The sequence below is a fragment of the Staurois parvus genome, unplaced genomic scaffold (assembly GCF_062004578.1).
Source record: "Staurois parvus isolate SC_StPar_1 unplaced genomic scaffold, SC_StPar_1.0 ptg000232l, whole genome shotgun sequence".
NCBI classification, from domain to species: Eukaryota; Metazoa; Chordata; class Amphibia; order Anura; family Ranidae; genus Staurois; species Staurois parvus.
Window position 1 is genome coordinate 5494291 of NW_028318028.1, and position 15627 is coordinate 5509917.

Sequence of the window (15627 nt, forward strand, 5' to 3'; positions counted from 1 at the left end):
TTGCTATTATGCAAAATGTCACCATCTTATACTGGGTTATGAGTAGCAGGGGCCCGACTCTTGAGGTTCTCCCCTTTTGTGATATCCTTTCCCCCTTTTTCTCTTCCTCTTTATTCTCTACCTTGGACATGTGATGAACAGGTCTTATTGTTATGGATGTCACTTTAAGTGTTCAAGGGGTGGGAGCTCCATGTAGTATTTAGTAAAAGTCACTGACAATCTATCTCACAATATACTCTGAAGAAGTTCCAGTGTGGGCGGGACAAAATGTGCCAGCATGAGATTAGGATACCCCCTACCCCTTGCCCCGCCATGGCCACGCTGACAAGCCAACCATACAGAGCAGTATGATGAAATCTCCGTTGTACACCAGTTACTGGCTCACTCAGCATCTAGCCCACTGAACAGCTGAGCTCCAACCAAGCTGAATCTTTCACATGTGAGTGACCCAGAGGTGGACAAGCTGGATTCCAGGTCGTGGAGAGTATACAGTGAGTATTGGCACCCCCAATGTGTACCGTAGGTCATCCAGCACAGAGACCTAACCCACTGCAGCTAATCCATCCATCCATGATCTCATGACGATCCATTTTACTATTCATATTGTTTTGAGCTCTTGTACAAAGAACTATGCATGGCCAGAGCCTACCTGCTCCAATATGTGGATTATTCACTATCAGTTTACCAGCTTTCCATTGTGGACTTGTAATCTATTACCACTGTATTACTGTGAGATGGGGAAACAGCTCTAATTGTGAATTAAATGTTTTGAAAGGTTTTACTGACATTCTGTGATTTAGCCACAAGATGTCACTTTTTTTCTAACACAGCCTCAGACTGTATAGATATTTCTATATTCAGGAAGGGGTGGGGTTTTACACATTGGAGCTCAGTGAACAGGAAGAGAGACTGCAGCCATGTTTTGATGATGGTGAAGGAATAGAGCCATGTGAGCAGAGAATCCGTTGGCATCAGGTGTGAGAACTGCAGCTAGTGAAGCTGATGGTGTTCAAGACACTGATTCTGTTCAGAGAAAGGAAGATCACTGCCAGGAAGGCTGATGAGATCGCATGCTTGTTGGAGAGACATTTGTTCTGTTCTGAGTCACCAGCGCATGCAAGGCAGACCCAGGTAAATTACTTAGCTTTCTACCGTCATCCATCAGAAGGCACCGTGCTGTGCAGTACAAGGGTCTCAGCCTTTGGGCTGGGTGTATGTAAACTTATTGTATGTTCCCAGCATTTGTGGTTGTGTTTATTTGCCACATCTAAGTAAAATTCTGTTGTGGCAAATCCTGGTGTTGGGGTTGCCTTCCTCGTTCGTGACTTCACTGTATCCTGGGGAGCCCACCCCGGTACACGGCTTACATTACCACTCACACTGGATTATGGTGTACTTAATGGATGTTTGTATACAGTTTACCCAATTGCATATAGTTTAACAGGGTAATCGTTAACCATTCCTAGTACCCCAGTGGGTACTAGGAATGGTCCTGGTTGGCTCCTTATTTCCAAGGGTGGAACTTTGCGGTGTTTGTAGGGGAATATTCTATATTTCCTTCTTTTTTTTGGGGGGGTGAGTGGGTTTGTTTCCCAGCTCCTGTGTGGGGGTTGAAGGGTTCGGGGGTTGCTGCGGAGGGGAAGAGGAGGGGGTTTTGGAGGGGTTGCTGCATTTTTTTGGGGGAAGGGGGGTAGTTTGGGTTCTGGCAGGGTGGCTTGGGGTGGAGGGTACGGGGTGGACTTCCTGGATGAGCTGTGAGGGTGGGGGGCAGGTCCATGCACCTGCGATGCATGTCACATTTTTATTGTTCAATGAATAAACTTTTTTGTAGAGGTAGCCAATTTGGTGTTTATGCTATTTTCTTTCTTGGTTGTGCATTATTGTTTTTGGTTACACCCTACCTACATGTTCATGGTGGCACCTCTCTATGCTTGCATTTGATGGCTGGGCTCCCTGGTTCTACATTTAATTTTTTTCATTACAGACATTAGGCCACCCATGCATGCACTCTCCAACTCTTTCAGCCAAGTGTTCCTGTCTTTGTTAATGGTGAGAGATGGGGGGTAGTAGATAAATGGGAACATGCAAAAAAAATGCCATCTCCACATACCTCTTGGGGGACAAAGGTGATTGTGACAGGTTCTTTAACCTGCTGATCGGTTTGAAAACTTTGACTGGGTGAATGTAGACTGTCTAATTTTTCTCACTTTCACCAAAGACAGTTCAACACATTTGTTAGTCTTCTTGCATGCATGCTTCCATGCATTGCTCCACTACAAGAGCTCTTAGTGAATTTGAAGGTGGTGCCACAAAGCCCTGCCTCCATTTTACTGATATGTGAATGGCTTCTCTGCTATAAAATATAGAGTGAGTGTTTAAATTGTGTTTCTCCCTACTGTAAGTAGGAATAGCACGTCTTCATCTGCCTTCAGTTCCTGGGTTCCCCAGAACTAGGGCATATAGGAACTAGTTGCTTGGCCAGCCATGTACAGGGCTTGATCCTTTTAGAATTACCATCTAGGCCAATCATGGCTTGGCCTTTTGGAAATTATTCCCTGTGCCAATCATTGCTTGAAGCCTAATGAAGCCCCTAGGCAGGCCAGAGCTTGACCTTGGTCCTTCAGAGGTTGTCCTTTGGACGATCAGAGCTTGGATCTTTATGAGTTAATCCACTGTTCGTCTAGGGTCCATTAGAAACTAGTCCCTGGTGAAGGTCAAAGCTTGATCCTTCTGGATTTATTTCCTTAACCAGCCAGGTCCTTCATGAATTCCTCTCTTGACAAGGCAGGAATTGAACCATCAAGATTTTGTCTCTTGGCCAAGCCTTGGTACTTTAGGTATTAGCCATGAGTTCGAAACTTGATCCCTAAAGAGTTTGTCCCTGAACCAAACTGGGTCCTTCACATACAGTATTAGCCCAGCGGTTTCTCAGGGATTGGTCTTTAAGGAGTTAGGGTTTTTTAAAGTCAGGGTTTAGTCCTTCACAAGTTAATCCTCAGTGTGACCAAGGCTAGGGCCTTTAGAAATGAGTCCCTTAGCAATGCAGTGCTTGGTCCTTGAAGAATTAGGCCCTTCAGCGAGTCAGGACTTGGACTATTTGGTATTATGGTTCCAAAGTTTTGATCCAACAGAAAGCCAAGCTCTTGCAGGGATGGCTGTACCCAGAGGTACCCTACCCTAGGTAATTGCTTCCTTTGTCCAGAGACCCACAGTAGGAAGATAGCAATGATCAGATATTAGTTCCTTTCATATGGAAAAATTACAACTTCAGCATGTTTTCTCTTTGTTGCAGCAGACAAGGATCCTATCCCTTATCTAATCTACTCATTGTCTCACTGTGAAAAATCAAATTTTGTCCTTTGCATTAAGCTGGACAGTTTAACTGTTTGTAATCTCATCATTAAACTAATTGTGTCATTTTACCTGCCCAGGTGCAGTCACCACATAGTGCTTCCTATGTGTGAAAGCAGTTCCATTAACAAACTCACAAAATAAGCACAAAGACTTCAGATGCTGATAGAGTTTACATGATGTATAAAGTTACACACCAGTGGCACGTCGACATAGCGGCTGTTTCGGCCTGACTCTTCCTCGAAGGTCTTATTCTGGTGTGACTCACTTTTTCTCCTGGATAAACAGAATTAATGATATAAATAGAAAAAGGAGTATAACGAGCGCTGGACAGTTTTAGAGCAAAATATAAAAGCAGCTGGCATGAAAGGCAAGCCTCCAAAACGCCTCGTGGTGAACAGTCATATACAAAAACATGCAGCGCTAGAGTAAATGGATCTATCTCATGATGAGGAGTAACCACTAAATAAGATATAAACGCAGCTACCATAATAGTCTTAAGCAACCAATATTATAACATTCTCATGGTTTAAGAAGGTGTAAATGGTGATAAAGGTGTCAAAGTCAATCTATCATAGGAGTGACGTAAATCTGTGACATCTGTGGTAGGAAATGTGGCTGTAGAATGCACTAACCAGATAGCGCAAATAATAGCGCATTGGAGTAAAATGACCTACTCCTGGTCACTGGATCAGGGAACCTGCCGGAATGGTGGTCGTCTCTGCTGTGGTCACCAGAGTCATCCGTGTCCTCTCCAGTTATGGAATTCCCAGGTATCCAGTGGAATAAACGCTCATCCGGTATGCAGTAGAATCCTTGTGTCAGTGACCTCCAGGGGTGCGATGTGCGCTCAAGGACCAGGAATCACCTTCAGGGGTCAGAAATAAACCCAAAAGAGAGGCTTCCGATAGTGTGATAACTTTTATTATGGAGTAGTAGACAAAAAAAGCACTTACATGGTGCAATATACACTTCCAAAGATGGCCGCCCGTGTCAAGGTGTGGACCATGTGGGTAGTGGTTGTAGGTCAAGTAGCATCTCCCTAACGCGTTTCGTGGCAATTGCACATTATCAAAGGGAGTGAGCTACTGTTGGAGGCCACCTATTTATAGTGTAGTGCCTAAAATGCTTATGGACGCTAGTCGCAGTAAATTACCGCTACTGCGCATGCGCGGATCGGGTGCCTCGCGCATGCGCAGTCCGACGCTATCGCGTCAACGCCAATATTCCGCGCATGCGCAGATCGCGCTCAGCGGCCATTTTCCTGGAGACCCAGTCTATGGATACTGCCACTAAGGACAGAAATAACAGGAGGAAGGAACCCAATCTATGGTTGCTGTCTAGGATGACAGATCAACCCAGGGGGAAAAGTTCAGTGCGGTATAGAGGGCTGATGTTGGTATTAACCTCCAAGGTTTAGTGTGCTCAGGGAATGTAAGAAATTCATTGTATGTATCCAGATCATAGTCATCCTGTGATGAACTTAGTGGGACTACAAGTCTCAGGACAGGTGTACCGCAAATGAGTCCTTATTGGAAGTATGTTAATCCAGGCAGATTGTGTACAGCTATACATATATACATGGACTTGGCATACACTGATAAAAGATAAACATTAAAATAATAAACAATGCATAATATATGTTAAAATTATACCATACATATATATAGGAATATGGACAACTCCTGGCATTCATATATAATTTGTTATTTAATAGCAGAGAATCGGTCCCTAATTTATTGAGAAACCGATCTTCATGAATGATTATGATGTCACCCAGTGCAATTCTTACATAGGTGATACCACACGTAATTCTTATACAGGTGACCATATGGAAATATATACATATTTAAATATATATAAAAATATAAAAATGTAAGCATGAAATAGCATCACATGCATGAAATGTAAATGCAATTAAAAATAAAATATAAATGATAATGCAGAGAATATGGCCGAAGAATGGCAACACAATAAACCCTCACAGCACAACAACCAATGTAAAATGGGTTGGGTAAATAAAATGTTGAGTGGAACAATTCAATCTGGACCTTAGGTGTCTGGTCCCCATGCTGGGCCCCGTGGATTGTTCAAACACGGTAACCATGAAATTCGGTTGAAGTCAGAGACATAAACTAAAATGCCATAAAATCAATCAATAAAAGACCGTTAACTTGTGTCTAAAAAACAGTTAAGATCCAAATCCACATTTAACCCTTGTGGGGCAAATGTTTTGAGTAAAAAAATCCATTTGGTTTCTATCTTTGAGACTGCCCTACGTTTGTGTGTTCCTCTCCAGTGTCTTTGGATCATGTCAATTCCTATGAATTTCAGGGAGTGTGGATTATTGTTATGCGTTTGGCGGAAATGCATGGAGAGTGAGTGTTCTCTAAATCCCTTTTTTATATTTGTTAAATGCTCCCGTAGTCTATCACGAAGCCTTCTGGTCGTTCTCCCGACATATTGTTTGCCGCATGCGCATTCTAAGAGGTATACAACATGCGTACTGTTGCAGGTTATAGTGGATTGAATGTCATAAGTTCTCCCGGTGGTATTGGAACGGAAAGTCTTGATTGGGTTTTTATGAATACCGTTGTAGGTACATAACATGCACCTATTACAAGGGAAAAACCCTTTCCGATCAAAAAAGAAAGATGGCTGCTTAGGTGGGTTGACTATATTAGGCGCCAGCCTGTTTCTCAGAGGAGGTGCCTTGCGGTAAGTAATATCGGGGATTTCGGGTAAGTGTTGCCCTATAATGGGGTCATTCTTCAGAATAGACCAGTTTTTCTTAATTATCTTGGCTATGTCCCTATATTGGGTGGAAAAGTTGGTGATGAAAGAGCAAAATTTCTCAGTCTGGATCTTTGGCCTCGTGGTAAGTAAATTGGCTCTGTTACTTTCTCCCACTACAAGTCTTTTATCATCGAGGGTATTGACATTATAGCCCTTATCAATAAATCTCTGTTTGAGGATTTCAGATTGAACTAAGTAATCCTCTTTCTTGTCACAGTTTCTAAAAATACGAAGAAATTGTCCCCTCGGGATATTACTTAGCCATTTAGGGTGATGGCAGCTGTCTTTGGGGATAAAACTGTTACGGTCAGTGACTTTAAAATAACTTTTAGATAAAATACTAGGGCCATCACAGTACAAAGTAAGGTCTAAAAAGTTTATTTCTTGCTGACTGTGCTGATAGGTGAGCTTAATATTGATATTATTAAAATTGAGAGTGGTAAAAAAGTTGTCCAGTGTGAACTCGTCCAGTGTGAACCTTTTAGTTAAGAGCACAGAATCTCATATCAATATGGATATTTTTGAATATAGATCCAAAAGATCTGCTATAACTGAGGATGTGTTCACCCATGAAAGAGAACCGAATAACTTGCATGGACTTTTTGTCCATCTATCTAATCATATCACGGCAGAAATCCGCACCCTATGGGATATCTCTTTCCTGGAGAAATACATCAAAGAAGGCATGGTACCCAGGTCCCTGAGGTGGGAAGTACCCCCTGAAACAGAAGATATCAACAGTGAGGCTGATTGGTATTTATTTTTCAATAATAAAGGTTTAGAGTTACTTAATTTCCTTATCTTGAGGAAAAGACTCAAACTTTCCCACCTAGATAAAGAGATTAACAAAACCAAAGAAACACTCACTCCATTTATGGACCAAGAAGAATACAAACAGGAATCAGATAAATTACGATTACTTGTAGATAAAACTGAAAGGGAACAGAGAAACAAAAAGAGGAAGAAATACATTAGAGATAGTAATGACTATAAAGAAAAATCTGTCTTTAAATGGGAAGCTAAGAAATATGAATTTATTACCACTACCAATACAGAAACTAACCTCACACATCCAATACCATATAATGGGGGGAAAGGAGCATTTCCTAAGAAAGGTCAGCCTCTTCTACATACCCCAGTGGATAGAGTGAGGAGACTCTTCTATGCTACGCCTAAACGGGATTATAATATCCCTACTTTCAATAGATTTGAGGCGTTTAACCAAGGACATGGGCCCCAAAGGGGAGAGGCTAATTACTATCCTCCATCCAACTACAAACATCCTCATACTAAGAACACTCCACGGAGGCACAATCAATATAAATCGGGTAAACATGATTACAATCAGAGACCCCAGTTCAGCAAAGGAAGGGAGTATCGTCCTGATGAATGGAAATATTTTCCCGACCAACAATTAGATAATCGTCCCCATAACACTGGGTATAGACAATATTACCAGACACCTCCCAGAAATGGGTATAATAATAATATACAGCACAGGGAGACACAGCAGGTTAATAGATATCCACAGGGCCCGCACCCACAAGATTATAGAGACCAATATGATTATGACTACCCGCCTAGATCCCATCAGCAAGAAAACCCAAACTCTTTTTTAGGGAGAGGTACGGGAAAAAAACGCAATATAAGACAAGAGGAAGACGAGCCGGAAGACGAGTCAATAGACAAAAGAAGGAGGATTTAAGTAAGGCGGGTATTTTCAACCTAAGCAGCGCTATATTAACAGATAGCGAACTGAGGCTACTTAATAAAGGTTTGAAATACGCCCCACCATCTAAACTCAACAAATTCAATACCTATATAGACATACATAGGTTCACTAGAAAATTATCCCTCAAAAGATATTTTTTAAACAAACCTGCCAACACCATGAACCCCAATTCAGATAACAACACTTTTAAGACCTCAAATTTAAGAAACGCTTCTCTTTTTAACCCCACGGCACATTCCCATATCAATATCTTTAAAAACATGGTGATTAACGATTTGGATAAGCTAAAAATTAAGACCCCGTTCTACCAGTACCACAACCAGAGACAGACAGATGGAATGATTAAGAACCTACTAGATAATAAGGATCTAGTAATACGGCCAGCTGATAAGGGTGGAGGGGTTGTCGTCATGGATAAAAGTCATTACCTTTCACTAGTGCAAAACATCCTTAATGATACCAATACATATATAGAACTACCCAACAACCCTTTGATCCTTTACAAAAAAGCACTCAAACTAATACTCAATAAAGGTTTTAAGTTGGGGATCCTTAACAAAAAAGAAAAGGATTATCTTTGCCCTACTGTCCCTAAATTACCGGTGATCTATTGCTTACCGAAGGTACATAAAGATCCACTCAATCCACCCGGCCGTCCCATTATAAGTGGAATAGGCTCCCTATGCTCCCGAGTGGGAGAATATATTGATTTCTTTCTTCAGCCCCTTGTTGGTGAAACTCCATCCTTTCTTAAGGACACAAAACAAGTGCTAGTGGATATTAAGCAAATCACTTTGAAACAGCCCACTTTTCTAGTTACGGCGGATGTTGCTGCCCTATATAGTAACATCAAACATGAGGATGGTTTTGCGGCTGCTGAATATTATCTCAACACAGCAAATGATATACCAGACTCACAAAAAATCTTCATATTGGAACTTCTAACATTCGCTATGAATCACAATTTCTTTTGGTTTGATAATAAATACTATTTGCAAACCACCGGCGTTGCCATGGGCGCAAAGTTTGCACCGAGCCTAGCTAATCTGTTTATGGCACGCTGGGAGGAGGACCTTATTTATTCAAGAGATTGGCCACAATTGTTGTTTTACCGCAGATACATAGACGATATCTTACTGCTATGGGAAGGGGACGAGTTCACACTGGACAACTTTTTTACCACTCTCAATTTTAATAATATCAATATTAAGCTCACCTATCAGCACAGTCAGCAAGAAATAAACTTTTTAGACCTTACTTTGTACTGTGATGGCCCTAGTATTTTATCTAAAAGTTATTTTAAAGTCACTGACCGTAACAGTTTTATCCCCAAAGACAGCTGCCATCACCCTAAATGGCTAAGTAATATCCCGAGGGGACAATTTCTTCGTATTTTTAGAAACTGTGACAAGAAAGAGGATTACTTAGTTCAATCTGAAATCCTCAAACAGAGATTTATTGATAAGGGCTATAATGTCAATACCCTCGATGATAAAAGACTTGTAGTGGGAGAAAGTAACAGAGCCAATTTACTTACCACAAGGCCAAAGATCCAGACTGAGAAATTTTGCTCTTTCATCACCAACTTTTCCACCCAATATAGGGACATAGCCAAGATAATTAAGAAAAACTGGTCTATTCTGAAGAATGACCCCATTATAGGGCAACACTTACCCGAAATCCCCGATATTACTTACCGCAAGGCACCTCCTCTGAGAAACAGGCTGGCGCCTAATATAGTCAACCCACCTAAGCAGCCATCTTTCTTTTTTGATCGGAAAGGGTTTTTCCCTTGTAATAGGTGCATGTTATGTACCTACAACGGTATTCATAAAAACCCAATCAAGACTTTCCGTTCCAATACCACCGGGAGAACTTATGACATTCAATTCACTATAACCTGCAACAGTACGCATGTTGTATACCTCTTAGAATGCGCATGCGGCAAACAATATGTCGGGAGAACGACCAGAAGGCTTCGTGATAGACTACGGGAGCATTTAACAAATATAAAAAAGGGATTTAGAGAACACTCACTCTCCATGCATTTCCGCCAAACGCATAACAATAATCCACACTCCCTGAAATTCATAGGAATTGACATGATCCAAAGACACTGGAGAGGAACACACAAATGTAGGGCAGTCTCAAAGATAGAAACCAAATGGATTTTTTTACTCAAAACATTTGCCCCACAAGGGTTAAATGTGGATTTGGATCTTAACTGTTTTTTAGACACAAGTTAACGGTCTTTTATTGATTGATTTTATGGCATTTTAGTTTATGTCTCTGACTTCAGCCGAATTTCATGGTTACCGTGTTTGAACAATCCACGGGGCCCAGCATGGGGACCAGACACCTAAGGTCCAGATTGAATTGTTCCACTCAACATTTTATTTACCCAACCCATTTTACATTGGTTGTTGTGCTGTGAGGGTTTATTGTGTTGCCATTCTTCGGCCATATTCTCTGCATTATCATTTATATTTTATTTTTAATTGCATTTACATTTCATGCATGTGATGCTATTTCATGCTTACATTTTTATATTTTTATATATATTTAAATATGTATATATTTCCATATGGTCACCTGTATAAGAATTACGCGTGGTATCACCTATGTAAGAATTGCACTGGGTGACATCATAATCATTCATGAAGATCGGTTTCTCAATAAATTAGGGACCGATTCTCTGCTATTAAATAACAAATTATATATGAATGCCAGGAGTTGTCCATATTCCTATATATATGTATGGTATAATTTTAACATATATTATGCATTGTTTATTATTTTAATGTTTATCTTTTATCAGTGTATGCCAAGTCCATGTATATATGTATAGCTGTACACAATCTGCCTGGATTAACATACTTCCAATAAGGACTCATTTGCGGTACACCTGTCCTGAGACTTGTAGTCCCACTAAGTTCATCACAGGATGACTATGATCTGGATACATACAATGAATTTCTTACATTCCCTGAGCACACTAAACCTTGGAGGTTAATACCAACATCAGCCCTCTATACCGCACTGAACTTTTCCCCCTGGGTTGATCTGTCATCCTAGACAGCAACCATAGATTGGGTTCCTTCCTCCTGTTATTTCTGTCCTTAGTGGCAGTATCCATAGACTGGGTCTCCAGGAAAATGGCCGCTGAGCGCGATCTGCGCATGCGCGGAATATTGGCGTTGACGCGATAGCGTCGGACTGCGCATGCGCGAGGCACCCGATCCGCGCATGCGCAGTAGCGGTAATTTACTGCGACTAGCGTCCATAAGCATTTTAGGCACTACACTATAAATAGGTGGCCTCCAACAGTAGCTCACTCCCTTTGATAACGTGCAATTGCCACGAAACGCGTTAGGGAGATGCTACTTGACCTACAACCACTACCCACATGGTCCACACCTTGACACGGGCGGCCATCTTTGGAAGTGTATATTGCACCATGTAAGTGATTTTTTTGTCTACTACTCCATAATAAAAGTTATCACACTATCAGAAGCCTCTCTTTTGGGTTTATTTCTGACCCCTGAAGGTGATTCCTGGTCCTTGAGCGCACATCGCACCCCTGGAGGTCGCTGACACAAGGATTCTACTGCATACCGGATGAGCGTTTATTCCACTGGATACCTGGGAATTCCATAACTGGAGAGGACACGGATGACTCTGGTGACCACAGCAGAGACGACCACCATTCCGGCAGGTTCCCTGATCCAGTGACCAGGAGTAGGTCATTTTACTCCAATGCGCTATTATTTGCGCTATCTGGTTAGTGCATTCTACAGCCACATTTCCTACCACAGATGTCACAGATTTACGTCACTCCTATGATAGATTGACTTTGACACCTTTATCACCATTTACACCTTCTTAAACCATGAGAATGTTATAATATTGGTTGCTTAAGACTATTATGGTAGCTGCGTTTAGAATTAATGATATGTTAAAGTTATATTTCATGTTTCACATTCATGTTGTTATTGCCTCTGCAACATTGTTCCTTATCCTTCTATCAGTTGTGGCACACTTTAAAAGTATGCAATATCTTAAAACACCACAGCCTAAAAAAATTGCAATACTACTAATCAATGGTAAACCTCAGCCTAGGATGATGTACAAAACCACCTTGTGAAATTAACGTCATGTCAGAGGTCTCCTAATAACATCTGAGGTCCCCGAATCTTATCAAAGTCCCCCCATTACATCAGAAGTCCCCTAATTATGTTAGAAGTCTCCCAATCATGTCAAAGATCCCCCAATCATGTTAAAGCCCCCTATTACAGAGTCACCCCCCCCATCACCAAATAGGCCTCTCATCACAGCTCCCAAAGGAACTCAAATGGCATCCGAGTGCCATGACATCTTGCTTGAGAAACACTTTTCTACAGATGCATCTTATCAGCAGCTCAGGATGCTGCTTTGTGCTTGGCGGTTAATGAACCAAAATGGCGGCACCCAGAGGGAATCTAGTATTACTCTGTAATGCTATGCTCAGATTTAGGTAATAAACTATCAACTATCACCTCTACGCCGATGATACGCAAATTTACCTCTCCACCCCTCAACTCACCCCTTCAGTCTCCGCCCGTATCACCCACCTGCTGAACTAAATATCAGACTGGATGTCGCTCCACTTCCTTAAACTGAACCTTTCTAAAACCAAGCTCCTAATTTTCCCCCCAGCCCGCGCCCCCCCCCTCCCCACCCTCTCCATCACGACCAACAACGCCACCATCAGTCCCACCCCGCAAGCCAAAGTCCTAGGTGTCAATCTAGAGTCAAACCTGTCCTTCCAACCCCATGTCCAATCATTAGAAAGCTCATGCAGGCTCCACCTCCGCAACATCTCCAAAATACGTACGTTCCTAACCCCAGACACTACTAAACAACTCGTTCACTCTCTTATTATCTCACGTCTGGACTACTGCAACTCCCCCCTCACCGGCCTACCTCATCACAGACTATCCCCGCTTCAGTCTATCCTGAACGCAGCAGCCAGACTCATCCACCTTACCAACCGCTCCTCTTCTGCCACCCCCCTCTGCCATTCCCTCCACTGGCTCCCGATCACCCAACACATCAAATTCAAAATACTAACACTGACATACAAAGCCATTCATAACGCTGCCCCAAACTACCTTACCGGCCTGATACCCAAATACCACCCAACCCGTAATCTTCGCTCCTCACAAGACCTCCTACTTACTAGCTCCCTGGTCTCCACCTTCCACGCCCGACTGCAGGACTTCTCCAGGACTTTCCCCATCCTCTGGAACTCACTACCCTAATCCATCAGACTGCTACCTACCCTCCTCACCTTTTGGCGCACCCTGAAAACCCATCTCTTCAGGGAAGCCTACCCCACCCTCACCTAGCTGCCGATCTCCCTCACTCCTCCTACCACTCCATCCCCCACAGCCGCTTCCTCCTGTGCCACTATCCGCTCCCTCCTAGATTGTAAGCTCCAAGGAGCAGGGCCCTCGAACCCCTTGTGTATTGTTTTGTTACTGTATTGTCTCATGTTCTGTCCCCCACTATAATGTACAGTGCTGAGCAAACCTTTTTAGCGCTATATAAATCCTGTATAATAATATAATAATAATAATTATAAGTAACTGAAATGCTGAATGGTTTACTCTTCCTCCAGTAAAAGGTTCCCTTTGGTCACTTACTCTTTCTCCTTGCTAGTCTTGTTCTTAGCAGTCGTTTTGCAGTAGTGAATTAATTGCGCTATGACAGCAACCACAAATGCCAGAGCGACCCCAGGAAACACAGCCATAATCACCAGGTCCCATGTACTCCACAGCTGGTCACACTTCTCTCCCATGTACCAGTAATCAGTATTGAGTCCTCTGTAGTTGGGGCAGCTGGAGGAAAACCAAGAGAACATCATTTCTCCGAGAGGCAACAGGGATTTGATATCTTTCTAGAATCCAGATGAATGTAATTGAATGATTAATAATTTAATATAAGATCAAAACTGAAATTAGGCATCCCCTTGCCATAGGCAAAACCAGAGACCTTTTTTTTCACAAGCTCTGCTCTTTTTAAATCACAATGATATGTAATTATTATGACAGCATTAAGATTGTTATGTTGGAGAGAAGACTCAGAAAAAAGAAAGCTGTCTGCATGTCTAAGCTACAGAGGGCCTTTCAACTCCTTTCACCCCTTCATTTTTTAAAAAAAAAAACAAACTTCAATACTGCAAATTATCAGACATATTTCATTTATTGATAACATTTTGATAATGTGATACAAATGTAATGCTATGACTATTTGTCAAGTGACTACTTTCAATTGAACTGCAGAAGGTGACTGCCTTTGGGGTACACCATCGATAATGGTGGCAGTGCGGGGCTCTGTCCAGCTCAGCTGTCGGCCCGTGGTTCTCAATAAACTACCATGACGCTGTTGAGCACTGTGGTAGTTCATTCTCTGTTCCTCTCAGTGTGTATTTGCGCCCTTGCAAAGTATGAGCACACAGATCATTGACAGGTCTGCAGGAGTCCTACATGGCACCAGCAATCTGCTGATCGCTAATGCAGTGCTTTACAGGCTCCCAAAACACAGAATAGTAAATGCACATTTTGTTACCTGCAAAAATGTGCATTTATTATTTTTTGTTAAAAGGTGAACTTATTTAAAGAGCAATGCAGTTTTTGTTTGAATTTAATTAGTTCAGGTCTCACCTTTGTACACCCCCCGTGGAGCAGAGAATTTTCTGCTATGAGCCTTTTTATTTGGCAAACACTTGTCATTACTTAAAGCAGCTGTCCCAGCCTATAACTGAGTCACATGTTCTTTTGGGGAGGGAAAGAGGGGGAGCAAGTACCAGTTTTTATTGGTACCGGCTCCCACTTCCACAATCTCTGCCCCTTTCCCTCCTGCAGTCTCATGACACATGTCCCAAGAGGCTGCAGGACCACAAACAAAGAGCTGCATGAGCTTGTGCAGTGGGAAGCCAGCTGTGGTCCTTCTGGAATCCGTAGCTGGTTCCTGTATCCAAGATGGCAGTGCCAGAGACACGCAGTGGTAAGAAGAGCTGGCTATGGAATCATAGCACTGGACCCAAGGCACTGGTAAGTACCTGATTTTTATAAGTCAACAGCTACAGTCAGGGCCAAATTAGGAGCATCATGGGCTTGGTGCTGGTGGCAGTGGAGCAGATTTCGGAGTGGAAGGGATATGATGGTATGACGTAATTAACATCATATCTCAGCTGTTCTATTACTGGCTGCCCTCCTCCATTTCCAGGAGCCTGTGCTAGCATGCCCTCAAACTTGAAAGAGCGCATCCACACAGGTGTAATGCTATGGAAGCCTGGCATTTGATTTGCCAGGCTTCCGTAAGAGCCCTTCATCGGCGTGCATGGTGCACCTTGGAAAGGCACAGCCTAGGGTTGCCATCTTTTCTTCAAGTCAAACCCGTACACTTTAGCAGTGCACAGCAGTTGTTTTTTGTAGTATACCCTATAGGATTGTAAAAGACCTGGGACACCTTTGGGTGCCCCAAGAAGTGTAGTAATGAGGCATGCATAGCACGCTTCAGTGAACAGTGGATGTGGTCAAATTGTGTTGACAGTGGGGGAGACTTAAAGGTGCATGGTTAAATAAAACATTGGACAGTGTCAGTAGAGCAGTGGACTTTGCCAGTAGGGCAGTGGATGGTGTCTGTAGGGCTGGTCAAGGGAGATCTCTCCCTGTCCACTCATTACTTTCCGTGCGTGGCCTGTT

At 42.5% G+C, this 15627-nt stretch overlaps 1 protein-coding gene across 2 annotated transcripts in view; it reads right to left on the reverse strand.

Moving 5' to 3' along the window:
• The window catches only part of LOC149460278 (uncharacterized), a 35951-nt gene that overhangs the window by 16712 nt on the left and 3612 nt on the right, over positions 1 to 15627 (reverse strand). For both annotated transcript variants that reach the window (XM_089679823.1, XM_089679822.1), the window contains exons 3-4: positions 13564 to 13758; positions 3549 to 3627 (exon numbers count right to left, since the gene is read on the reverse strand). In XM_089679823.1, the coding sequence (XP_089535949.1) occupies positions 3549 to 3627; positions 13564 to 13758 (274 nt within the window). The remainder of the gene's footprint in view (positions 1 to 3548; positions 3628 to 13563; positions 13759 to 15627) is intronic.